We start from the raw sequence: 27985 nt of genomic DNA on the forward strand, positions 1-27985 counted from the left end.
GGGTGTGGGTATTTGACGGTTATTGCGTTCAACCCCCGGTAATCTATGCATGGCCTTAGTCCCCCGTCCTTCTTACTGATAAAGAAGAACCTTGCCGCTGCCGGTGACATTGATGGCCAGACCAGGCCGGTCTCAAGGGCCTCCTTGATGTACTCCTGCATGGCCCATTGTTCCGGCAATGACAGGGGATACACCCGACCCTGAGGTGGCATGGTACCTGGTAAGAGGTCGATAGCACAGTCCCAGGACCGGTGAGGAGGCAGTTCGGCGGCGTGGTCCTTACTGAAGACTTCTCGTAGATCCTCGGAGTCCAGGGGTATGACCGGTTAGGGAAGGCCCTCTACTCCTTCCACTGACGTGGCCCGACAAGGAAGGGTGAGGCAAGACGAGCGACAGTAATCTCCCCATGAAACCAGCTCATTGGTACTCCATTTGAAGACTGGATCATGGCGTGTCAACCAGGGGTAACCTAGAATGATCGGGGTGTCTGGAGCTCAGAGCAGAAAGAAGGTAAGTCTCTCGTGGTGACAAGCTCCTGTTTCGAGCAGGAGAGGTACAGTTCTAGTATCAACCACCCCGGTCCACAAGGGTTGACCATCAAGGGCTTTCACGTTCAGGGTGACTTCACAGGTTTTAAGAGGGACATGGTGTCCTTTGGCAAAGCCCACGTCCATAAAACAGCCCTCTGCTCCTAAATCAATGAGGGCACTTTCCTGCACTTGGCTTGCCCCCCGGAAATACTCACTTACAACCGCAACTGTCCCCAGTGCTCCCCCAGACTCACCTTCGTGTCTTTGGAGGTCCCTTGGGGTGGTCGCACTGGGCATGCAGCACGGAGATGCTCCTGGGACCCGCAATAGAGACACAGTTTCCCCACCAGGCGCCGTCTTCTTTCTTCTCTCCTGAGCCAGTCCTCCTCTGGGCCGGGCCCCGGGGGGAGGGTCTGGTCTCCTCGGGGTTGTCGACTCCTGCCAAGGTTGTCAATGGCAATGGCGGTCTCCACAAACCGGTCGAAGTCCCCATCCTCAACCCTGTATGTGAGCTCGTCCTAGATCCGGGGGTTCAGCCCTTTGCAGAAACAGGTGAGGAGGGCAGGAGAGTTCCATCCGCTCTTTGCCGTGAGGGGTCTGAACTCAAGAGCGTACTCAGCCATGCTTCTATTTCCCTGGGTGAGACGCATGAGACAATTACCCGCCACGCACCCCGCATGCGGGTGGTCAAAAACCGCTTCAAACTTCTTGCTAAAAGCGACATAGGTGGTTCTTTGGCGAATGCGCCACCCAGCGGCTGCCCACGCCCGGGCTGGACTGGTCAACAAGGACAGGACAAAAGCGATCTTAGATGCGTCCGTCTGATACATGCAAGGAGAACATTCAAAGAGCAACTCGCTCTGCATCAGAAAATCCTGACATTGATCGGGCGAACCGTCATACCTCTCTGGGGTCGCGATCCTTGCGACTGTACCAGATGCCTCAGGTGGTGCGGGTGGGGCAGGCTCAGCAGGAGTCGCGGGTGCCATCTGGGAGGCGGGTTGGAGAATATCTCCTGCCATGAGAGCCTGGATCAATCCTTCTATCGTTTGTTGTAGGCACTGCAGTGACTGGTCTTGCGCTCCCAAAATGTCGCCTTGCGTGGCGAGTGCCGTACGCATTTGCGCATACTCCGCTGCGTCCTGGTAGCTGGCGGAACCTTCTGTCATGGTTGCGCATAGCAAGGACGGACTCAAGCGTAGAGTTGTCGTACACCGATGTTTTATAAAGCCAAATCAGAATCCAAAAGCAAAATAGAGGGACAGGCGTGGGTCAGGCAATCAGTAAACGTAGTACAGAGGGCTAGGCAAAGAACATGGTCGGGAATACACAGGCAAAGGTCGATGTCGGAGTAGGTTCACAGTAGCACGGCTCGAAGAGAAACAAAGGAGGCAAAACAAGGTTCCATATCTGGGCTTCCTCGGCTTCCCTCTTTATTGCCATTCCCATTAGGAAGCAGCAGGTGTCGCCGATGTGCCGGCTGCCAGGGACATGACAGCTGTGTGTGTTCCCTTAGGGTGGGATGTAAACCTCAGCCATGAGCACAGCTGAGAACTCCCTGGGCAGGTAGAACGATCGACATTTGATCAGAAGGTATTCAAGGTCCGGAGTGCAGTTCTGTGCAATCACTTCCACATTCGTACCCCATATGTCATTAATAAGAAAGCATACACCCCTTCCTCTCTTTTTCCCCGATGAACCAGTCTGATCTGTGCAGTAGATTGAGAAGCCCTCGGGCTGCACCGTGTGGTCCGACATGCTGGTGGTAAGACACATCTCCGTAAAGCAGAAAACACAGCAGTTCCGTAAGTCTCTTCGGAATTTAAGTCGTCCTCTGAGATTGTCCAGTTTGTTGTCCAGAGACTGAACACTGGACAGGAAAATGCTGGGCATCGGAAGTCGTAGCCCGCGGTGTTTTGTTCTCAACTGTATGCTGGCCCTATGGCCCCGTTTCCGAGCTCGCATCTTCTGAGTGGTCCCAGGTGGGTTGCAGTCATGATGTTGTTTGCGACAGACCGAAGGTAGTGACTTCAGCTCTCTAACGCTAAGAATTGTTTCTGATCTCACTGTTTCACGTATTTGCAGAAGTGTTTGGCGGTCATAAGTAATACGAGAATCAACTGGCTGGAAGGACAGTGACACAAACAAAATAATATACACTAAACTAACAAGTCTGCGAGGAGAAACAATCAACACGTTGCCTCACGCCGGCACCATGTTTTATTATTTAATCCACCTTGGTCTAACAAAATTTAGTGACTGTACCAGCATGGTAACTCTGGAAGGTATACTGCTATAGTTCCACCTACACTTTGCACATCCTTTGTCATCCTTGTTTTCTTGAGTACAATTTTCTTCATTCCTTCCTGGATCGAGGCCTTGTTGTGGCAGAAGGGCTTCGATGATCTAGGGAGCTCCAGAGCTATATTGTCGAGAGCAGTATGCTCCTGGTAGGGTCTCCCATGATGAACAGGTCTGGAGTAAAGATCCAGACTAACACGATCTGAAAACCCGTATAGAAAATGAAAACACAGCGTTTACCCTGCCCGGAATAGGGTCACTGGGACCTATCCATAGAGCCAAGCCTGGGGGTAGTGTTCCTACCTGGAGCACCTGGTAGCTGGGCAGCCCACATAACCCGGCTGGGCTCAGCCTGAAAAGGCAGCGTTGGAGAGCCATGTGGGCCCACCACCCGGAAGGTCCAACATGGGGGCCAAATGCAATGCTTTTCAGGCAGCAGAAGGGGCTATGGTGGTGTGTTGTGTCATGGACCCTTGTGTCAGAAAACAGCTCTTGGCACATAGAATGTAACCTCACTGGGGAGAAAGGAGCTAGAACTGGTGCAGGCGGTTGAGAGATACCAGCCATTTATAGTTGGACTCACTTGCACTCAGAGTTTTGGCTCTGGAACCAGATTCCTCAGTAGGGAGTGGTTCCTCTGCTACTCAGGGGTTGCACAGGGTGAGAAGCGCCGGGCAGGTTAATGATATTCACAAGCCCCTGGCTGGCTACCATACAGTTGGAGATTGTCCCGGTGAGAGGGTTGTGTCAATGCAACTTAAGGTTGCAGAGCGGAAAACTTTGACTGTTGTGTGTGCTTATGCACCAAACAGCAATTCAGAGTACTTGGCCTTCTTTGAGAGAGTGGGTGGGGTTCTGGATAGGGTCCCACCTACAGACTTCATAGTCCTGCTTGGGGACTTCAACACTCACGTTGGCAATGACGGGAAAATCTGGAGTGAGGTGACTGGGAAGAACGGTTTGCCTGACCTAAACCCGAATGGTGAAATGTTATTGGACTTCTGTGCAAGCCATAGTTTGTAAATAACAAACACCATGTTTGAACACAAGGATGTTCATAAGTGTACTAGGTACCAGAGCTCCTTGGGTCAAAGGTCAACGATTGACTTTGTAGTCGTTTCATCTGACTTGAGGCCACATGTTCTGGACACTCGGGTGAAGAGAGATGCTGTCAACCAATCACCATCGGTGGTGACCTGGATCAGACAGCGGAGAAAACTGACAGACAGACCTGGTGGACCCAAGCTCATAGTAAGGGTTTGCTAGGAGCAAATGGCAGAGGATCCTGTCCGGAATAATTTTAACTCCCACCTCCGTAAGATTCTCCCATGTCCTGAAGGAGGTAGGGGACATTGAGTCCAAATGGGCCCTGTTCAGAACCTCCATTGTGGAAGCAGCCAAGTGCAGCTGTGGCCAAAAGCTTGGTTGTGCCAGTCACAGCAGCAACCCAAGAACCAGATGGTGGACACCGGTGGTGAGGTAAGCCGTCAAGTGGAAGAAGGAGGCCTTTAGGGTCTGGTTGGCTCTGGAGACTTCTGACTCAGCAGATAGGTACTGGCAGGCAAAAAAGGCGGCAACGGCTGCGGTTGCAGAAGCAAAATCCAGAGCATGGGAGGAGTTTGGGGAGGGTATGGAAAATGACTTTAGATCGGCCTCAAAGAGGTTCTGGAGAACCAACCAATAGCGCAGGAGGAGTCAGAGGAGCTTGGCTCAAGCCATACTCAGCAAATGTAGGTAAACTCTGACCTCAAATGAGGACATTGTCAGGAGGTGGAAGGAGAACTTTGAGGAACTCCTAAAGCCAAGAGACATACCTCCCTTACAGGAATCAGGGCCAGAGACTGCTGAGGTATCAGAGTCCATTTCCCTGGTGGAAGTTACTGAGGTAGTTGGAAAACTCCACAGTGGCAAACCACCAGGGGTGGATGAGATTCTCCTGAAAGTGCTCAAGGCCCTGGATGTTGTGGGGCTGTCATGGCTGAAACACCTCTGTAATCTTTCATGGACCTCGGAGACAGTGCCTTTGGATTGACAAACTGTGGTGGTGGTCCCTGTCTTTAAGAAAGGGGACCGGAGACTGTGTGACAACTATCGGTGTATCACACTTCTCAGCCTCCTTGGGAAAGTCTGCCGTATGCCAGGCTGCCAGAAAGGAGGCTCAGGCCGATAGTTGAACCTGAGATTGAAGAGGAACAATGCGGTTTCCATCCTGGAATTTGGTACAGTGGACCAGTTCTTCACCCTCTCACAGAAAATTAAGGGGCCATGGGAGTTCGCTAATCCAGTCTACATGTGTTTTGTGGACTTGGAGAAGGCCTATGACCATGTTCCTCAAGAAATTTTGTAGGAGGTGCTTCTGGAGTATGGGTTGCTGGGGCCACTGCTGCAAGCCATTCGGACGCTGTACACATGGAGCGAGAGCTATGTCCACATACTCGGCATTCAGTCAGGCTCGTTCAATGTGGGTGTTGGACTCCACCAATGCTGTGCCTTGTCCCCACTCCTGTTTGAGGTTTTCATGGACAGGATATCAAGGTGTGGCTGTAACCCTGTAAATATACTGCAAAAAATATTCCATGATGAGCAGATTTAAAATAAATGAAAGGTTGATTCATGTAATAAGATATGGGTAAGAAAAAGGGAAATAACTTTATGAGAAATAGTTACAGAGGAATTTATTTTTCTTTTTTTCCTCTTAATTGCTTATTGAGTTGACTGACGGAGTCGATCATCCAATAAGGTGAGAGCAAAACTGGATGTCCCGCCTCCACACACGGCAGTTCTATGGGGAGTGCCATTTTGACTCATTCTTCGAAAACTGATAACGTCATTAGTAGAGCGTACATGCGAAACTTTTGACCGAGTTGGATAAAAATTAAAGAAACTGAGAACACTGTTCAACTGTTGTTTCCATTGCATATGGATTCGGTCAGTGTTTATTCTTACCTGGAGCAACAATGAACTTTTACGCAAAGATCCAGATGGCAAGCCACCCGAAGAACCGAGCTTTGGAGACTGAAACCCATTTGTGTGGGATAGCTCTGAATTGCGTATTCGCTGCTGTGGAAAGGATTCAATTTCTGTCTAATTCTTGACTTACTTCGATGGATGATTGCTTACCTTTGAGTGAGGAGCTTGTTATAACTTTGTGTTGTAACAAACACTACTTGTTCCCTCGTGGACACACATTCCCTCTGCTAGTTGAGAACTCCTGGAACTTTTGAACAACTGGTGATTTGAAACTGGAACCACTAAGAGAAATTAATACTTGAACTGTTGATACTGGACTGTTGATACTGATTGTTTGCTCACTAATAAGTGTTTAAACATTGCTGAAGTGTATTGACTTGGGTATGCCTAATAGTTTTTGGGGTGCACCCTTAGTTGCTACATTTTGTATTGTGTAACCAAATTGTTATTTTCCTTTGTTGCTTTAAGTTACCAAAGAGTTCAGTTTCATGTTTTCAATGAAGGTAATGGTTTACTGAAATTAATGTATATATGAAAAACCAAAAGGGAAACATAGAGTTTATTTTGGAAAAGTTTAATACAGTTTTCAATTGCCCAAAGTGAGTGGTGTTTTGTTATATCTCCGCAGACGAACCTATTCTGGCCTAACGAAAACACATTACACTACGTGTTACATGTGTGTTACACAGCCAAGGTCAGAGGGCAATCTATGTGGAGGCTGGAAGATGATGTCTCTGCTTTTTGCAGAGGTTGTTGTACGTCTGGCACCGTCACAGGGATGCCACCAGCATGCACTGGAATGGTTTACAGCCGAGTGTGAAGCGGTTTGTATAAGGACCAGCATCTCCAAGTCGGAGTCTCACGGAAAAAGATGGCATGCCCCCTGGGGAAAAAATCTGCCCCAGGTGGAGGAGTCTAAGTATGCTGGGGCCTGATTCATGAGTGAGGGGAGAAGGGAGCATGAGATCGACTGCAGACTGGGAGCAGCAACAGCAGTAATTTGGTCGCTGGTCTGGACTGTAGTGGTGAACGGGGAGCTGAGCCAAAAGGCAAAGCTCTCTATTTAGCATTCGGTCTACGTCCATACTCTCACCTATGGTCATGAACTCTGGGTAATGACCAAAGAATAAGATCACGGATACAAGGGGCTGAAATTAGTTTTCTCTGCAGGGTCGTGGGACTCACTCTCTGTGACAGGTTCAGGAGTTCAGCCATCTGGGAGGAACTCAAAGTAGAGAGCTACTCCTCCGCATTGAGAGGAGCCAGTTGAGGTGGTTTGGGCATGTGGAACGGATGCCCCCTGGATGCCTCCCGTTGGAGGTTTACCAGCACAGCCAACTGAGACAAGATCCCGAGGCCAGCCCAGGACGCGCTGAAGAGATTATATCTCCCAGTTGACCTGGGAGTGGCTGGGGATCCCCCGGGTTGAACTCGAGGAACTTGCATGAGACAGGGATGACTGGGCTTCTCTGCTCTCCCTATTGCCACCGCCATCCCATGACAAGCAGTTAAAAAAAATGGATGGATGAATGGAATTTATTTCATTCTGCTGTTTAAAGCAATATATTTTATATACATTTATTAATTTGGCTAATGCTTTTCACTAATGAATGGCTTAAAAAGAGGAAAGCTAAATTCTTTGAAAGGCCCAATCAAAGCCCTGAATTAAATCTCAGAGAAATTTATGGCAAGCATTTAGGATTCCAGTACTCCATCACTTCCCAAGTAACACAACAGCTGGAAGAATTTTTTCAAGGAAGACAGAAAAAATATAAAATCTTCATAATGAGAAAAAAGGTTATAACTCACCACAGAAAGAGTGCGGGTTTATTGCAAAAGTGGCAGCAAACAAATGCATAAATGCATAAGGACGAAAGGAGGTGAATACTTTTCAAAGTTGAATTTTCTGCTTTGTATTTCTAAGTAACTTTTATAATAAAAGTGATAAAAGCCATAACCATACAGAATAAATCCAGGTCAAGCGTGTTATAACTTTTGGTCTCTATGTTGTTGATCAATGATCCCAGGAGGCAAAAGGTACCAATGACTTCTGACTTGTGTCACCATCTCTAAAGTTTGGTGCTATGTCGTACCTTTTCTTCAGTTTTAATGACATTCCCATTTTGTTGCTCCATGTTCTTTGGAACAGTATTTTAAAGTCTCCTTCATCCTTTCACATTTGTGAAGTATTCTTGGCATTACTGAATATTATTGATGTTCTTCCCACCAATATTATATCTTAATTTCTGTTCTTGTAGTCCAGCTTCTATCACAATGTGTTCATGTATAAATTAATGAGTTTAGGGAAAAGTATTTGTCTAACTGCTTTGCTGTCTGGAAATAATTCTCTTTGTCCGTTCTTTGTTTTAAATGTGGCTTGAGCTAGTGGTTGGCACTCCTATACCAGAGGCCAGGTCTGAACCACCTGACAGCTTCCTGACCCTACCTTGGCTAAACTTAATAATATTAATAATGAGAATAGTCTTAATAATTACTAATTGTGCAAATTCACATCTCAATAAAAAGTGCACTAACAAAGAACAAGCTTTTAAATCTTTGATTTTAACGTCAGTACAAAGACACAAAGTAATTTATGAAACAGCCAATTTATCCCATTAAAACAAATAAAACCATAGGAAACCCCATATAGAGGAAGCCATTAATGTTTTCACTGCAGTACATGCTGTATTAAAAGTGCCACTGTAGAAATAATTAATTTACAGTTAATCCTGATGTACAGGTTTTCATAAAAGACAGCAACCAACACAGGAGACAACATGGTATCAGTACCTCAACCAATGTAAGACTGCTACTTAGTATCCTTTTCACATGAGGCCTTAAGTTTACCATTGAGGATTGATGCTTTGGTAAAGCAGTGTATAAATATAGGAGCAAAAAAAACGCCACCCACTTCACAGTGGTGATTCCATCCCGGCTGTACCAGAGTAGACATGGATTGTACATTGACATGGAAAGGGTTGGCAGTTCTGATCACTGTGCTGCTGGCTCATGGGCTTCGGACCAGAGCAGACAATCCGTTGTGTCAGCAGTGGGGAAGGCCTGAGTCCCCGCAGCTTTTAAAGGATGGTGACATTATGCTTGGAGGAATCTTTTCCTTCCACAACAACTGGGAAAAAGAACTTTCCTACGCACATCCACCACCACCTCTAAAGTGCACCAAGTAAGTTCATTTTCTACTAAATACATCGGACTGAATCTTTACAGTTACAAAATTGATATGTTGAAAAAGAATAACTGAACTAAGATTGCATGAAATGGCATTTTATGAACTCTATGAATATCTGTCTTGCATGTGTCATCTTTCTCACAGTCTAAATTTAAGATCATTCCACTATGCTCAGACTATGATCTTTGCTGTTGAGGAGATCAACAACAGTACAACTCTGCTCCCAAACATCACCCTGGGCTACAAAGTGTACGACTCTTGTGGTTCTGTATCCATGGCTGTGAAGGCTGCCCTGGCACTAGCCAACCAGCAGCATGACCTTACTGCCAACGCAACCTGTACCAAACCAGCTATGGTGCAGGCAATCATAGGAGAGACCTCCTCATCGCCTTGTATTGCCATTTCGTCATCTATCGGACCATTCTACATACCTGTGGTGAGGAAATTGTTAAGTGGTAGCTTGCGTCCAAAACATTTCTCAACATGCTTTTTAATACATATAGAATGAATCTGAAATTCATTAATAGGATTTGTATCTGCATTTATGTCACTTCAGTTTATTGTTATAAATCTCTTCACAGGTAAGTCACTTTGCCACCTGTGCATGCCTCAGTGACAAAAGCAAATACCCATCATTTCTTAGAACCATTCCCAGTGACTACTACCAGAGCAGAGCACTGGCCCAATTGGTGAAACACTTTGGCTGGACATGGGTAGGAGCCATAAGAACTGATGATGACTATGGAAACAACGGAATGGCAACTTTTTCAGAGATCGCTCAAAAGCTGGGAATATGCATTGAGTATTCAGTCCCCTTTTTCAGAACCTACCCGAAAGAAAATATATTAAGAATTATAGAGACAATAAAGATGGCAAGTTCCCGGGTTATTGTGGCTTTTGTGTCCTATATGGACATGGATGTACTATTGAAGGATTTAGCTCACCATAACCTCACAGGATACCAATGGATTGGTACTGAAGGCTGGATTTCTGACACTTACACTGCCACAGTGATGGGCCACCACTTGCTCAATGGAGCTATTGGATTTTCCATTGCAAAAGCAGAGGTAGGAGGCCTACAGAAATTTATGTTGGATGTTCTGCGACTGAACTCATCTGGTAATACCATTTTCAAAGAGTTCTGGGAAGTCTTGTTTGAATGCAAATTTCAAAGCCAAGAAGATGCAGTCAATCGAAGAGTGTGCACAGGCCAAGAGAATCTGAGTGGGGTAGAAAACACATACACTGACATGTCTCAGATGCAGAGTTTAAACAATGTCTACAAGGGAGTGTATGCTGTTGCTCACGCACTCCATGAGATATTCACCTGCAGACATGGCAACAATGAAGCTAATGATACCTGTATCAGCAAGAAGCAGCCAGAACCATGGAAGGTAAATTAAAATGCAAACATTTACCAAGATGTAATAAGTCAAACACGAGGTCAAACACACTTTGTGAAAAGAAAAAAAAAAAAAACTGTAATATTTGCTTTCTTTGTGTAATATTAATTACAGCGTGTTTGGAATGTTTCTATATGTAGTTTCTGCAGTACTTAAAAAAAGTACGTTTCAAAACAAAAGAAGGCGAGGAAGTTTACTTTGATGAGAAAGGCGATCCAATGGCAAAGTATGATCTGGTAAACTGGCAGCAGCAAGATGACGGGCAGATTCATATCATCACAGTGGGACGCTATGATGCATCCTTCCCCACAGAGAAACAGTTAATACTGAACAACGTGTCCCTTGTATGGGCACAAAATGCCAAACAGGCGAGTCTTCTAGTTAAGTGATTTAAATTACTTTGTAAACATGTACATCTTGTCAGTTGCAGATGTATGGTGACATGCTGAATGTCTGTGCGTGCGAATCCCTGCAGGTGCCCAAGTCAGTGTGCAGTGAGAGCTGTCCCCCAGGAACTCGGAAGGCTGTGCAGAAAGGAAAGCCTGTCTGCTGCTATGACTGTGTGCCCTGCGCTGAGGGGGAGATCAGCAATGCTACAGGTACTTTTTACTACGATGCCATCAATATTTTTAATAGAGTACTAGTGAAAAAAAAGAACTGTCATAACACAAAAGTGTTGCTTTAAATTACTAAAAATAAGTTTTGACTACATTTACATATCTGGAAAATTTAAAGCGATTTTAAAACAGATTGTTATATAGGTGGAACTTAGCGTGACCCCTTGTTTACTGTACACCATACTCAAACCTAATTTTTATTTTACAGATTCGATCACGTGTACACAGTGTCATCCGGAATACTGGTCAAGCCAGAACAAGGACAAATGCATTCTCAAGAAAACTGAATATCTGTCCTATGCAGAAATTATGGGAATATTGCTCATAGCAGTCTCCCTAATTGGAACAGGTATAACAAGTGGAGTGGCAATAATTTTCTTCAGATACAAAAACACTCCCATTGTGAGGGCCAACAACTCAGAGCTGAGCTTCCTGCTGCTCTTCTCGCTCACCCTGTGTTTCCTTTGCTCTCTCACTTTCATCGGCCGGCCCTCTCAGTGGTCCTGCATGCTGCGTCACACAGTGTTCGGGGTCACCTTTGTCCTCTGCATCTCTTGTGTTCTGGGCAAAACGATAGTGGTGTTGATGGCCTTCAGGGCTACACTGCCAGGCAGCAATGTCATGAAATGGTTTGGACCTCCACAGCAGAGACTCAGTGTTCTTGCATTCACTCTCATTCAGGTCCTCATTTGTGTGCTCTGGTTAACACTATCCCCTCCTTTCCCCAACAAGAATATGAAGTACTACAAAGACAAGGTCATTCTCGAGTGTGACGTGGGCTCAGCCGTGGGCTTCTGGGCTGTGTTGGGCTACATTGGTCTCCTCTCTCTCATGTGCTTTGTACTGGCTTTCCTGGCCAGGAAGCTGCCCGACAACTTCAACGAAGCCAAATTCATCACATTCAGCATGCTCATATTCTGTGCGGTGTGGATCACCTTTATCCCAGCCTATGTCAGCTCACCGGGCAAGCTGACTGTAGCTGTCGAAATCTTTGCCATTCTAGCTTCTAGTTTTGGTTTGCTCTTTTGCATTTTTGTCCCAAAATGTTACATCATTTTACTGAAACCGGAAAAGAATACAAAAAAAATCTTAATGGGAAAAATGCCTTCAAAAGCTCTTTAATACAAAGATATACAAACGCATTTGATGACACATAAATTGAGCTTACCATATATTGTTTAGTCAGGTGTTTGATTGAAGAAACACAGTTTTGATAAATTTTATGTTAATATTAATTTAGGAGACAAACAATAGCCCGCGAGAACTAAAAACTAAAAGATATTTCTCACTGAAGTATTTAAAATATTTTGTAGATCTTTCTCAGTAATTCTGTCATCACAGTTTAAGTACATGTACTTTCCATCTATTATAATGAAATGATATAAAACAACCATATGTATTGCATTGTCATTGTACATGTTTTTCTTCAAGTGTCATGAGTGTCTTCTAGAAGAACAAGCTTGAGGTCTTTTAGCTGCTTTCCAACTCTTCAGACTGTGACACTAGTGACTGTGCACTTTTCCTAAGTAACACAAAAGCACATGACAAAATCAGAATTTGTATACAAGATTCTGAAAACAATCACACACCAACAGTACTTCAATGTAGTGACTCCTGAGGCCTACATCCTCTCCAGCTCACCTGGGAGAGTTGCCAAGAAGGCTCCTCTGTTCAGCAGCTACTAAGCCGCAAGAGGTACAGTATATAAAGGCATCAGGAGAACAGAGAGGTACCAGTTGGTATAGAGCAGCCCTGCAATGCTGCCGTGTCTGGTTCCTTTCCTGTTCTCCATACCAGCTTTTGCCCAAGAGCCCAGGTGCAGGATGCTGGGCAGATCACAGCTTCCAGAACTTGCCAAGGACGGGGATCTTGTCATTGGAGGAATCTTCTCATTTCACACTGGGCAAGAGGGTGACACAGACTCCTTTCAATCTGCTCCAGAGCCTCGGCGATGCAAGAAGTATGTAAATGTAACATCTTTGAGATTAATTTTACATTTAGTGGGGCTTTTCAAACCTTTCAATTTCTTGAATACATGAATGCATGCTGTACAAATACTTTTGTTATTAACAAAAATGTATTGAAAACTAATGTCATTTTTTCAGTATAAATTTCAGAGAACTGCAGTTTGCCTGTACAATGATCTTTGCAATAGATGAAATAAACACAAATTCTGAACTCCTGTCACATGTATCCCTGGGATACAAGATCTACAATGACTGCGGAACTATGGACATAATGAGGGCTGCAATGAGTTTAGTAAATGGCCTAGACCAAACTACTTACAGGTGCAGTAGTACCAATCCAGACACAGTCCAAGCAATAATAGGACATTCGGGATCTACACCTACGATTGGATTTGCGAGAATAATAGGAAGATTTCATGTACCAGTGGTAAGACAAAACAATTCTATTAAAAATGGGAATATGTGTCACAATTTATCAGAACTGACAGATAACAGAGAATAATGCTGAAGCTATCATTAATGTAAAGTATTGTCAATAAAAACAGAACTAAATCCGACACTGATTTAATACAAAATGAAAGGAGTTAAAATAAACTGTAAAAAACTGCAGACTGAAGAATACACAACAGCAAGGTCAGTAAAACAAAGGTGATTCAGAAAACCTTTTACAGAGCTGTTTTTTTAATAAGTCGCCAAGACCGAAATGGTGAATAATTAAATTTTAATGGAAAAAAATATCTTTTAAAAAGTGAACTCTCGGTCTGGGTGACCTACAAACTTCTTAATTTTAAAACAAAAGCAGCACTGTCATCAACAGTCTCAAATGAAAAAGAACATGTGGCAATGGATGACCTTCGTATGTTAAATGTGCTGCGTTTTCAAAGGGAAATTATTGCAAGGTATGCTTGATAGCATGCAGTTACAGTAAAATGAATTCTTTGTTCCTCTGTATTACAGATCAGCCACTTTGCCACGTGTGCATGTCTGAGTGACAGAAAAGAGTTTCCCACCTTCTTCAGGACCATTCCCAGTGACTACTACCAGAGCAGAGCACTGGCCCAGCTGGTTAAACACTTTGGGTGGACCTGGGTTGGCGCTGTCAGCAGTGACAATGACTATGGAATTAGCGGCATGGCTACATTCCTGCAGGTAGCTCAACAAGAGGGTGTGTGTGTAGAATATTACGAGGCCTTTGACAGTACAGGTCCATACCACATGCTTCTCAGGGTTGTCCACGTCATAAAGCATTCCACCTCCAAAGTCATTGTGGCCTTCATGACACACCGGGAGGTCAAAATGCTGGTGGAAGAGCTGCAAAGGCAAAAAATCACAGGCCTGCAGTGGATTGGCAGCGATGCATGGATCACAGACAACTCCATCACTGCCAGCGGGGCCCACAAGGCTCTCGTCGGGGCCATTGGATTTGTTGTCAGCAAGACACAGATCGAGGGCCTGCAGAACTTCCTACAGCAGCTCCATCCATCCCACTTTCCTCAGAGCTCATTCATCGGGGAATTCTGGGAAACGGTGTTCAACTGCACTTTGTCCCCACAGAGCTTGAGCACCTCAGTGAGACCATGTAGCGGATTTGAGCATTTGGAAAGCGTGCAGAACGAGTTCACAGATGTGTCAGAGCTGCGATTCACCTACAATGTGTACAAAGCAGTGTATGCTGTGGCCCACGCGCTCCACAACCTCTACACCTTTGGACAAAGCAGTGGCCTTGCCACCAACAGCACACCGCAGCCGTGGCAGGTTAGACCGAGGGAATTCTGGGTCTTTCACAGAACTGGCTGAAGACACTACTGAAGAAATTCAATCTGAGATCAACTCAAACACTAGCATAAAGAACATGAAAATATACCACAGCAGCAGCTGAGGAACCCGTCCTGTGTAGAACAATGTCCACAAACAAAACTTGATCACCACAGTTCCTGTCTGTCTTTTCTCTGCACAGGTATTACACTCCCTGCAAACAGTGAATTTCACCCTGAAAACAGGAGAGAAGGTGTTTTTTGACAGCAATGGGGATTCTCCAGCCAGATATGATTTAATCAATCTACAAAATGTGAAAGGAAGCACCTTAAAGGTGGCCACAATCGGTTACTACGACGCATCATTACCCAAGGGTCAGCAGTTCATCATGAGTGATGTCAACATCGTGTGGCGAGGAGGAAGCAGGGAGGTAGCCCTTTCAGTTTTTAATATGTACTGTATACATTCCTGTCTATAGAAGTGTCTGAGTATTACACTAGCAAATGTTAACACGACACTTTGATAGCAGAACATGTATCCTGTATAGTGTGTATGCTGATGTATACGCTGGGTGTCCTGTCCGTGTGAATCCCTGCAGGTGCCCAAGTCAATGTGCAGTGAGAGCTGTCCCCCAGGCACTCGTAAGGCTGTGCAGAAAGGAAAGCCTGTCTGCTGCTTCGACTGTGTGCCCTGTGCTGAGGGGGAGATCAGTAATGCCACAGGTGAATGAACACATATTAATTAAAACCTGCATTAAAAAAAAAAAGCCTTATTCTGCTTGTTTGACATTATACAACTTAAGTAAAATATAATGCACAACTCAGTGCTATTGCCAGAAATTTCAAAAACATTTCAACAGAATTCTGAAGCAGAAGGAGCACACTATACACCCAATTGTATCCCCTACTCCTGAAAATTATTCTGCAGGTTTTTTCATTTCGGCTCTACAGCTTCATTGTATAGTAATGCAGAGCTACACCCGAGACTTCAATGACACCTCTTTAGTAACTCATTCACTTTCATTAACCTCTTTGCTTAGCCAGGCTGTCTGTGGTCAGGAGTCTGTCCTGGAAGCAAAGGCTGCTGGGCAAATCAGGATACAGCCTTAATGGATTCCTACTTCATCACATAGTAGCCACAGACTCACATTCATTTACACATTCACACATTGCGAATGTGTAAATTTAGAATCCATCAATAGCTCATCTCTGTGCTAAAGTACTGAAATTCATTATCACTATGCACTAAGTAATTAAAAGGCCAATTACTACCTGTGAGAAGCACTAACACTTTTCTTTGCGTGTCTTTTGGAGGACAGATTTACTAGACTGCGTGAAGTGCCAGTCTGAATACTGGTCCAATGAGAAGAGGGATGCCTGCATTTTAAAAGAAACTGAATTCTTGTCCTATGGAGACCTGATGGGCCTGTTGCTCGCTCTACTTTCATTAACTGGAGCTTGTCTTACCATGGCAGTAGTGCTCATATTTTACTGTTATAGAAGTACACCAATAGTCAGAGCCAACAACACAGAGCTGAGCTTCCTGCTGCTCTTCTCGCTCACCCTCTGTTTCCTTTGCTCTCTCACTTTCATCGGCCGGCCCTCTCAGTGGTCCTGCATGCTGCGTCACACAGCGTTCGGGGTCACCTTTGTCCTCTGCATCTCTTGTGTTCTGGGCAAAACGATAGTGGTGTTGATGGCCTTCAGGGCTACACTGCCAGGCAGCAATGTCATGAAATGGTTTGGACCTCCACAGCAGAGACTCAGTGTTCTTGCATTCACTCTCATTCAGGTCCTCATTTGTGTGCTCTGGTTAACACTATCCCCTCCTTTCCCCAACAAGAATATGAAGTACTACAAAGACAAGGTCATTCTCGAGTGTGACGTGGGCTCAGCCGTGGGCTTCTGGGCTGTGTTGGGCTACATTGGTCTCCTCTCTCTCATGTGCTTTGTACTGGCTTTCCTGGCCAGGAAGCTGCCCGACAACTTCAACGAAGCCAAATTCATCACATTCAGCATGCTCATATTCTGTGCGGTGTGGATCACCTTTATCCCGGCCTATGTCAGCTCACCGGGCAAGTTCACTGTAGCTGTCGAAATCTTTGCCATTCTAGCTTCTAGTTTTGGTTTGCTCTTTTGCATTTTTGTCCCAAAATGTTACACCATTTTACTGAAACCGGAAAAGAATACAAAAAAAATCTTAATGGGAAAAACAACCAATTAAATGTCAATTCTTAGTGTTCATTAATCAATAATGATTAAAAGTACAATTTTCATCATGCAATATTGAGTTCAGAAACCTCCGAAATATGTTGTCTAAAACCAAAAATGTCAAAAATCTAATAATCAAAAATTTAAAAATTTCAACAATCTAAGTATAAATTTATTTGTGGTTACTGACAAGGAATTAAATGGACAAGGTTTCATTTTAAGTTAAGTTTGTATTCATGCATTCGAGGATGAATTGTAGAATTTAGACAAAACCTAAGAACAACAAAAATGTTCTCCCAAGGCAGAAAAAACATTTTTCATCAGTAGCATGCAAAGAAGAAAAGCATTTTAATCATATTGTGAATTACTAAATGAGTCACCCTGTATTTCACAGGAATTTGATTTTAAAAACTATACTGAAGAGAAATGTGACTAGGACATCATTATGGACTACTTAAATTAGTGTAACTACAATATTTTGTTTTCTCTTGGAAAAAAAATAGTTTATTTAAATAGTTTATACCAGATAATTTGTTGTTTTGACTAGTTCCCACTGTTCTTTTTTTACTTCTTTTTTAATTAATTATTACATTTATATTTATTTATTTAGCAGACATTTTTTCTTCAATGTGACGTACAACACCTAGTAAACAAAAGACACATAATTCTCAAAGGGAGAAAGTGGTCCATTAGTCCAGTACCATTCTAAATTTGCCATAGACTGTCAACATGGTCAAGTCCTTAAGATTAGGCTCTGGACAGATACTGTTTCACAGACAGGTAATACAGAGACTTTTAAGGTGCAATCTCCAAGCCCTGCAGTATGATCCCTAAACACTTTTTGTCCAGGGATACTGCTTTTCTGTTGCTATGATGTACAGGGTACCCATCCGGAGGAAGTGCTGTCTCATGTGATAAAGGTTGCTGTGATTATGTCACTAAAAAGACAAACTGAAGGTCAAAGCTAAGAACACATCCACATATATTCTTTGAGACCTATCTAGAGAATAAACTGTAATAGACGTGTAACTCTATCAAAACACACACACTTTCTGAACCGCTTGTCCTATATGGGGTTGCGGGGAACCGGAGCCTACCCGGCAACACAGGGCGTAAGGCCAGAGGAGGAGGGGACACACCCAGGACGAGACGCCAGTCCGCCGCAAGGCACCCCAAGCGGGACTCGAACCCCAGACCCACTGGAGAGTAAGACCTGGTCCAACCCACTGCGCCACTGCGCACCCCTACTCAAAACAATTTTCTGTAAATGAAAAAAAAAACTAGTTATCTTAATAAAAATGCATTAAAAATTTTATCAACAAACTGTGAATTTTCTAAGCTGCAGATTCAGCTGACATAAAAAGTTCAAGATAAAATGGCTCTAGTTTAGAATTTTTTTTAAACAGTGATATAACACACACACCACTTGTCCCAAGCAGGGTCGCGGTGAGCCGGAGCCTAACCCGACAACGCAGGGGGCAAGGCTGAAGGGGGAGGGGAATCACCCAGGATAGGACACCAGTCCCTCACAAGGCACCCCAAGCAGGACTCAAACCCCAGACCTGCCACACAGCAGGTAGAGGCCAAATCCGCCAAATCCGCCAAATCCACCAAATCCACCACACCACACCACACCACACCACACCACCACACACCCTGTAATATAATGCATTTCAGAACCGCTTGTCCCAGACGGGGTCGCAGGGAACCGGAGCCTACCCGGCAACACATCACAGTCAAATAATGTAATAACACTGTACTGTAATACTAAGATAAAAGGCTCCAGTTTAACATACAATGCATGTCATCAACCTGATACCAGTTTTAATTTAGATAATGCATTGTCACTGCTATAATTTTTCAAGCAAACGCAGATGCACATAAAATTTGAATATACAGTCTGTCACTCAGAAGTAAAGTATATGTTTAATGGTATCTTACCTTCAGCCCTTTTTCACTTCCTGAACAGGGCAGCGCTGTGATCTACAGAACTGCACATACAATTATATTTACACCAGTGTTCTAAGGACACTGCGATGGACTGGCATCCCATCCAGGGTGTATCCCTTTCAGCCTTGTGCCCAATGTTTCTGGGACAGGCTCTGGATAACCGTGATCCTGCTCAGGACAAGCGTTTATTGAAATTGAATGGATGACTGGATGTTCTAAGGACAGTAGAAAGAACGTATATTTCAGTTCACAGAAACATATGCGTACATAACTCAATTCAATTCACAGAGCACTAAAAAAGGATCAGAGATATGTATAAGTAAATGGTAAGCTATGCATTAAATAACTACATTATCCATCCATCCATCTTCCTCCGCTTATCCGGGACTGGGTCGCGGGGGAAGTAGTCTAAGCAGAGCCCCCCAGACTTCCCTCTCCCCGCAAACCTCCTCCAGTTCCTCTGGGGGAACCCCAAGGCGTTCCCAGGCTAGCCGGGAGACATAGCCTCTCCAACGTGTCCTGGGTCTGCCCCGAGGACTCCTCCCAGTGGGACATGCTCGGAACACCTCCCCAGGGAGGCGTCCAGGAGGCATCCGGAACAGATGCCCGAGCCACCTCAACTGGCTCCTCTCGATGCGGAGGAGCAGCGGCTCTACTCCGAGCTCCTCCCGGGTGACTGAGCTCCTCACCCCTATCCTCTGCGGAGGAAACTCATTTCTGCCGCTTGTATCTGCAATCTCATTCTTTCGGTCATGATCCAGAGTTCATGACCATAGGTGAGGGTAGGAATGTAGATTGACCGGTAAATTGAGAGCTTCGCCTTACGACTCAGCTCCTTCTTCACCACAACAGACCGGTACAATGACCGCATTACTGCGGACGCCGCACCGATCCGTCTGTCAACCTGCCGCTCCATTTTTCCCTCACTCGTGAACAAGACCCCGAGATACTTAAACTCCTCCACTTGAGGGAGCAACTCCCCCCTAACCCAGAGGGGGCAATCCACCTTTTTCCGACTGAGAACCATGGCCTCGGATTTGGAGGTGCTGATTCTCATCCCCGCCGCTTCGCACTTGGCTGCAAACCTCTCCAGTGCACGCTGTAAGTCTTGATTCGATGAAGCCAACAGGACCACATCGTCCGCAAAAAGCAGAGACGAGATCCTGCGGCCACCAAAACAGACACCCTCCGTTCCCTGGCTGCGCCTAGAAATTCTGTCCATGAAGATAATGAACAGAATCGGTGACAAAGGGCAGCCCTGGCGGAGTCCAACATGCACCGGGAATAGGTCTGACTTAACTGCCGGCAATGCGAACCAAGCTCCTGCTCCGGTCATACAGGGAACGAACAGCCCGTAGGAACGAGCCCCGAACCCCATAATCCCGAAGTACCCCCCATAGGATGCCACAAGGGACACGGTCGAATGCCTTCTCCAGGTCCACAAAACACATATGGACTGGTTGGGCAAACTCCCACGAACCCTCCAGCACCCTAGTGAGGGTATAGAGCTAGTCCAGTGTTCCACGGCCAGGGCGAAAACCGCATTGCTCCTCCTGAATCCGAGGTTCGACTATCGGTCGGATTCTCCTTTCCAGTACCCTGGCATAGACTTTCCCAGGGAGGCTAAGGAGTGTGATCCCCGTGTAGTTGGAACACAATCTCCGGTCCCCCTTCTTAAAAAGAGGGACCACCACCCCGGTCTGCCAGTCCAGAGGCACCGTTCCCGAACTCCACGCGATGCTGCAGAGGCGTGTCAGCCAAGACAGCCCCACAACATCGAGAGACTTGAGAAACTCGGGGCGGATCTCATCCACCCCCGGAGCCTTGCCACCGAGGAGTTTTTTGACTACCTCAGCAACTTCAGCCAGGGTAATGGACGAGTCTCCCTCCGAGTCCCCTGCCTCAGCTTCCTCTACGGAAGGCGTGTCGGAGGGATTGAGGAGATCCTCAAAGTACTCCTTCCACCGCCCGAGGACATCCTCAGTTGAGGTCAGCAGCACACCACTTCCACTGTAAACAGTGTTCGTGGAACACTGCTTCCCCCCTCCGAGTCGCCGGACGGTTTGCCAGAATCTCTTTGAGGCCGACCGAAAGTCTTCCTCCATGGCCTCACCGAACTCCTTCCAGGCCCGAGTTTTTGCCGCGGCGACTGCCAGAGCTGTGTTCCGTCTGGCCCGCCGGTACCCGTCAGCTGCTTCAGGAGTCCTATGAGCCAGCCAGGCCCGATAGAACTCCTTCTTCAGCTTGACGGCATCCCTTACCTCCAGTGTCCACCACCGTGTTCGGGGATTGCCGCCGCGCCAGGCACCGGAGACTTTATGGCCACAGCTCCGAACCGCCGCCCCGACAATGGAAGTGTGGAATATAGTCCATTCGGACTCAATGTCCCCAGTCTCCCTCGGGACCTGGTTGAAGCTCTGTCGGAGGTGAGAGTTGAAGACCTCTCTGACAGGGGCCTCCGCCAAACGTTCCCAACAGACCCTCACTATGCGTTTGGGCCTGCCAGGTCTGTCCAGCTTTTTCCCCCGCCATCAAATTCAACTCACCACCAGGTGGTGATCAGTTGACAGCTCAGCCCCTCTCTTCACCCTAGTGTCCAAGACATATGGCCGAAGATCAGAAGAAACGACTACAAAGTCGATCATCGACCTCCGACCTAGGGTGTCCTGGTGCCAAGCGCACTGATGGACACCCTTATGCATGAACATGGTGTTCGTTATGGATAAACCGCGACTAGCACAGAAATCCAATAACAACTCACTGCTTGGGTTCAGATCAGGGAGGCCGTTCCTCCCAATCACGCCCCTCCAGGTGTCACTGTTGCTGCCCACATGGGCGTTAAAGTCCCCCAGTAGAACGACACAGTCCCCAGTGGGAGCGCTTTCCAGCACGCCCCCCAGAGACTCTAAAAAGGCCGGGTACTCTACACTGCCGCTAGGCGCATAAGCACAAACGACAGTGAGAGACCGTTCCCTGACCCAAAGGCGTAGGGAGACGACCCTCTCATTCACCGGGGTAGACTCCAACACATGGCGGCTGAACTGGGGGGCTATTAATAAGCCCACACCCGCCCGCCGCCTCTCAGCCTGGGCAACGCCAGAATAGTGGAGAGTCCACCCTTGGTCGAAAAGAGTGGTTCCAGAACCCAAGCTGTGAGTGGAAGTGAGCCCGACTATATCTAGACGGTATCTCTCAACCTCCTGCAGTAGCTTAGGCTCCTTCCCCGCCAGTGAGGTGACATTCCAAGTACCAAAAGCCAGAGTTGGCGTCCGAGGTTTGGGTCGACCGGGCACTCGGCCCCGACCACCGCCCAAATCACAACGCACCGGCCCCTTATGTCCTCTCCGGCAGGTGGTGAGCCCACCGAAGAGCGGCTCCACGTCTTGGCTTCGGGCTAAGCCTGGCCAGGCCCCGTGGGCATAGACCTGGCCACCAGTCGCTCGCATGCGAGCCCCCCCCCCCAGGCCTGGCTCCAAGGTGGGGCCCCGGTGACCCCATACCGGGCGGGGTGAACGAGATCCTTGATTTAATAGTCATAAGGGGATTTTGAACTGCGCTTTGTCTCGTCTGTCACCCAGGACCTGTTTGCCTTGGGAGACCCTACCAGGGGCACATAGCCCCAGGCATCATAGCTCCTGAGATCATTCAGGCACTCAAACCCCTCCACCTCGGTAAGGTGGCGGTTTGCGGAGGGGATTACTACATTAACCATATTAATTACTGACGCTTTAAGGAAGCCAGCTGGCCATGGAAGGAACAAAAAAAAAAAAACTCCCAACCAAAAGGCAAGGAATAATAAATCTCTGGGGGTTCAAGTTTCAGTGGTTGCCTTCCCCCCCTTTCCTGGGCATTCTACAAATAAAAAAAGACTTTTAAGTGAACTTAAACAGTTATTTCTAACATTGTCACTAGATGCCAATAAGCTGATGTCCCAGTTTGCGAAGGCAGGTCTTTTCACCATGGTATCAAGTTATCAGCTTCCGCCAACGCAGAGTGCTGGTATCACAGACAGCCTCCTCAGATCTGATCATGAGACAAAAAAGCTCAACAAGAAAGAAAGGGCTAGTAACTGACAACATAACCAGACTGGGGAGTTTTATACTGAAAAAACGACAGAGGCCTAGTACAAAGGATGAATCAACAAGCTCTGTGTTTGTTTTTTTCTGTCAGGGTCACTTAAGCTCCACTGAGACACTTTGGATTCTGCATACCCTTCCGCTCATATCAATAGCAGAAGTCCCACCTCCAGCACTATAAAATAACTGGCCCACCAAACAGGAGATAGAGCATTGTTTGAGAAAACATGATGGTGCTCCCAGCTGCCTGGCTGCTACCAGCCACCTGGTTGTTGGCTCATCAGGTACAAGCAGAGGGCCTGCTGTGCAGGCTGCTATCCAGGTTTGAGCTCCCACAATTGCAGAAGGATGGCGATATCAACATTGGAGGGATCTTCTCCTTCCACGATAGCTGGGTGGAGACTGAGTCCACTTTTGCTACCAAGCCATATCCACCACAGTGCAGAAGGTGAGACCGGCACTTACAGAAGGGGAACATAACACTTGTATAAAATTTACATACATTACATTTATTTATTTACATCTGTTTATTTAGAAGAGACTTTTCTCCAAAGTGACTTCCACTGAACTCTGTGTAGTGTTATCAGCCCACACACCTTATAAGTATCATTTATAAAATTGTTTTATTCCCTATTGATGACCAACCATTTGATTTGCAGAGAAGCAAATATTGTAGTTACACTAATTTAAGTAGTCCATAATGATGTCTTAGTCACTTTCCTCTTCAGTATAGTTTTTAAAATCAAATTCCTCTGAATTACAGGGTGACTCATTTAGTAATTCACAATATGATTAAATTACTTTTATTGTTTGCATTATACTGATGAAAAAGGTTTTTCTGACCTTGGGAGAACATTTTTGTTGTTCTTAGGATTTGTGTAAGTTCTGCATTTCAATTTTAAAAGTTTACAAATTACTGGCACGCATAGTATACCTTTCATAAATGGACTTGTTTAATTGATTATCATTTTAACATTTCTGTGTAAACATATTTTTGTGTTAAATTTCTTCTTACAATAATTTCTTATATTTTGAAAAAATTGCAGAAGCCATTCAGTGGAAATGTGCAATATGAATTCAGGCAGTGTGACTCTATTTCATAAATGTTAAGTTATTCCATCCGGTTATAAATATTGCAATAATGAAAAGCCATAGGTCGATGCTTAGATGATACCTGTAAAATTTCTTCTGTAACTTTCTTTCTTCCAGTTTAAGCCTCAGAGAATTTCAGAATGCTCAAACTATGGTTTTTGCAATTGAAGAAATCAACAACAACACAGAACTTCTGCCTGGCATCTCCTTGGGTTATCAGATTTATGATTCCTGCAGTTCTATTGCATTGGCGTTAAGATCAGCAATGTCTTTGATTAATGGGTTTCAAGAGGCCATTTCCGACACTCAGTGTTCTGAACCAAAAACAATCCAAGCCATAATAGCAGAAACATCTTCAACACCAACAATGGCAATTGCAGCATCAATTGGACCTTTGCGCATACCAGTGGTAAGATTATCACTCGTACAACCATGTGTAATTCATGCATTTCCTGTAGTGTGTTCTTTACATATTGTTGTATTGTTGGGAAGAGAACATTTGTCTATATTCAACTGGTTTGTTTCCTCTCTCTCACTGTAGATCAGTCACTTTGCCTCTTGTGCATGTCTGAGCAATAAAAATAAGTACCCCACCTTCTTCAGGACTATTCCAAGTGACTACTACCAGAGCAGAGCACTGGCCCAGCTGGTTAAACACTTTGGATGGACCTGGGTTGGCACTATATGCAGTGACAATGACTATGGTAACAATGGGATGGCTACCTTTGTAAAAGCTGCTACTAACAAGGGGGTCTGTGTAGAGTATTCAGAAGCCTTCCACAGAAAAGATCCTCAGGAAAAAATATTCAGAACAGTTGAAATAATTAAAAAGTCCACTTCGGAGGTTATTGTGGCCTTTGTTTCCTACTTAGACATGGAGGTTTTGCTGGAGGAGCTGTCCAGGCAGAATGTCACTGGATTGCAGTGGATCGGTAGTGAATCGTGGATTTCTGACTCAAACATTGCCACTAGCAAGTGGCAGCACATTCTGACAGGGTCCATGGGCTTTGCAATCCCTAAAGCTAACATCACAGGTCTGCGGGAGTTTCTACTCAGGGTACGCCCATCTCTCAACAAGTCAATTAACAATGAACTATGGGAAACTATATTTGGATGTAAGGTACCCACAGCAGAGAGCAGTAAAAATGCAGGAAATCTGTGTACTGGCTCAGAGCGTTTGGAAGATGAATACAACCAATACACAGATGTCTCTGAACTGCAAATTGCAAATAATGTCTATAAAGCAGTGTATGCTGTGGCACATGCCCTGAACAACTTGGTGGCCTGTACACAGGGAACTCATACTGATCAGGTGTGTTCAAGCAATGCAAAACACATGAAGCCTTGGCAGGTAAGCAGAGGTCTGAGGAAGAACTCATTCCTTTATGTCACAGAAAAGCTAAAAACTGGGCAATTACAGAAAATTTTGTTTTTATTTCAAATAATCCTCTGTGATTGCTGACTTTCTCCAGCTTCTTCATTCTCTAAAGAGAGTTCAGTTTTCAACTATGGTGGGTGAGCGTGTTTTTTTTGATGAAAACGGTGACCCAGGAGCAAAGTACGATTTGCTGAACTGGCAAAGCAAAGCTGGGAAGACCGAGTTTGTGGCCATTGGCCACTATGATGCCTCTTTACCCCCTGACCTTCAGCTCTCACTGAAAAACATGAGTATTATTTGGAGGCAGAACCAGTACCAGGTACGAGATTCATTTTGACATGTCTGTGTGAAAAGGATACAGTTTGGTTGTGTGTGGATCTGTGCTGCTGAGCACAAACACTGCATTTTCAAGGTGCCTCTGTCAGTGTGCAGCCAGAGCTGTCCTCTGGGCACTCGTAAAGCTGTGCAGAAAGGAAGGCCAGTTTGCTGTTTTGACTGCATACCATGTCCCGAAGGGAAGATAAGCAACACAACTGGTAATGTAAGCTTTGCAACTATACTTGCTGGTGCACCAGGATAAACAGACGCTCTCATAATTATATTTTTTCACATTTTCTACTGTATATTATTAAGCAGCAGGGGGTGCAGTGGTGCAGCGGGTTGGACCGGGTCCTGCTCTCCGGTGGGTCTGGGGTTTGAGTCCCGTTTGGGGTACCTTGCGACAGACTGGCGTCCTGTCCTGGGTGTGTCCCCTCCCCCTCCGGCCTTATGCCCTGTGTTACCGGGTAGGCTCCGGTTCCCCGCGACCCCGTATGGGACAAGCGGTTCAGAAAATGTGTGTGTGTGTGTGTGTGTGTGTGTGTGTGTGTGTGTGTGTGTGTGTATTATTAAGCAGCATCTAAAGTACATTATATTTTGGGTAAGAACTAAGAAGAAGGTCTAACTAAAAAACGATCAAGATTTCTAAAATAAATTTACACACACATCATCTGAAACTGCTCGTCCCATACGGGGTCGCGGGGAGCCGGAGCCTAACCGGGCAACACAGGGCGCAAGGCTGGAGGGGGAGGGGACACACCCAGGACGGACGCCAGTCCGTCGCAAGGCACCCCAAGCCCAGACCCACCGGAGGAGCAGGACCCGGTCCAAACCACTGCGCAACAACACCCCCCAAAAGCAAAACCTATCCCTTCAATATTAACAAAAATGACTGTGAAAATGTAAATAGCTTTTTTACTTGCATTCCTATAGCAAGATTTGTAGTATATTGCATATGCCTGGCTTATACTGTAACTTCCGCTTGATATTAAAGGTTAGCAAGACATGAAAAAATCATGAATAAGGTGCAGACGGTATGCCACCTCACTGCTCCATGTAACTGTGAGCTGTACTTATGCCTTACACTTTACTTTTACACTTTACTACAGGAACCAGATCACCACTAACCTAATTGGACAGTGTTAAATGAAAATATATGGACAAATTTTGTGTACTTTAAACGTTTAAACTACAGCTTAAAAACTGAACACATGTCCCTTCCATTTCCACACAGATTCGAATGACTGCCTCACCTGTCCGGAGGAATTCTGGTCAAATGAACTGAGAAACAAGTGCATCTTAAAAATGATGGAATTCCTATCCTTTGATGAAATTATGGGGATATTCTTAGTGATATTTTCATTGCTTGGTAATTTTTTAACTGTTAGTGTTGCTGTAATATTTTTCATCCACAAGGACACTCCAGTTGTGAGGGCCAACAACTCAGAGCTGAGCTTCCTGCTGCTCTTCTCGCTCACCCTCTGTTTCCTTTGCTCTCTCACTTTCATCGGCCGGCCCTCTCAGTGGTCCTGCATGCTGCGTCACACAGCGTTCGGGGTCACCTTTGTCCTCTGCATCTCTTGTGTTCTGGGCAAAACGATAGTGGTGTTGATGGCCTTCAGGGCTACACTGCCAGGCAGCAATGTCATGAAATGGTTTGGACCTCCACAGCAGAGACTCAGTGTTCTTGCATTCACTCTCATTCAGGTCCTCATTTGTGTGCTCTGGTTAACATTATCCCCTCCTTTCCCCAACAAGAATATGAAGTACTACAAAGACAAGGTCATTCTCGAGTGTGACGTGGGCTCAGCCGTGGGCTTCTGGGCTGTGTTGGGCTACATTGGTCTCCTCTCTCTCATGTGCTTTGTACTGGCTTTCCTGGCCAGGAAGCTGCCCGACAACTTCAACGAAGCCAAATTCATCACATTCAGCATGCTCATATTCTGTGCGGTGTGGATCACCTTTATCCCGGCCTATGTCAGCTCACCGGGTAAGCTGGCTGTAGCTGTTGAGATCTTTGCCATTCTAGCTTCTAGTTTTGGTTTACTCTTTTGCATTTTTGTCCCAAAATGTTATGTTATTTTGATAACTCCAGAAAAGAATACAAAAAAACATCTGATGGGGAAAATGCCCTCAAAATCACTTTAATATTCCTCTCTTAATTTATATTTTCAGTTTATGGCAACACTTTTATGTTTAGGACATGTCTGATACAATAGTACCAAAAGATA

At 45.5% G+C, this 27985-nt stretch overlaps 3 protein-coding genes across 3 annotated transcripts; all 3 read left to right on the forward strand.

The window, feature by feature from the left end:
- The first annotated feature begins 8785 nt into the window (after positions 1 to 8785).
- Positions 8786 to 12130, forward strand: LOC114911592 (extracellular calcium-sensing receptor-like). Its single transcript, XM_029255362.1, has 6 exons — positions 8786 to 8982; positions 9133 to 9424; positions 9570 to 10382; positions 10532 to 10759; positions 10867 to 10990; positions 11217 to 12130. Exons 1-6 carry the CDS (start codon positions 8897 to 8899, stop codon positions 12128 to 12130), a joined length of 2457 nt encoding a protein of 818 aa, XP_029111195.1. The 5' UTR covers positions 8786 to 8896.
- Positions 12131 to 12801: 671 nt separating this feature from the next.
- Positions 12802 to 16953, forward strand: LOC108925607 (extracellular calcium-sensing receptor-like). Its single transcript, XM_029255365.1, has 6 exons — positions 12802 to 12968; positions 13114 to 13402; positions 13933 to 14730; positions 14933 to 15160; positions 15329 to 15452; positions 16049 to 16953. The coding sequence occupies exons 1-6, from the start codon at positions 12832 to 12834 to the stop codon at positions 16951 to 16953; spliced, it is 2481 nt and encodes an 826-aa protein (XP_029111198.1). The 5' UTR covers positions 12802 to 12831.
- Positions 16954 to 23241: 6288 nt separating this feature from the next.
- Positions 23242 to 27902, forward strand: LOC108932260 (extracellular calcium-sensing receptor-like). Its single transcript, XM_018748506.2, has 6 exons — positions 23242 to 23414; positions 24176 to 24467; positions 24600 to 25409; positions 25531 to 25755; positions 25849 to 25972; positions 26989 to 27902. The coding sequence occupies exons 2-6, from the start codon at positions 24210 to 24212 to the stop codon at positions 27900 to 27902; spliced, it is 2331 nt and encodes a 776-aa protein (XP_018604022.2). The 5' UTR covers positions 23242 to 23414; positions 24176 to 24209.
- The last annotated feature ends 83 nt before the right edge of the window (positions 27903 to 27985 follow it).

The sequence above is a fragment of the Scleropages formosus genome, chromosome 10 (genome assembly GCF_900964775.1).
Source record: "Scleropages formosus chromosome 10, fSclFor1.1, whole genome shotgun sequence".
In the NCBI taxonomy this organism is placed as follows: Eukaryota; Metazoa; Chordata; class Actinopteri; order Osteoglossiformes; family Osteoglossidae; genus Scleropages; species Scleropages formosus.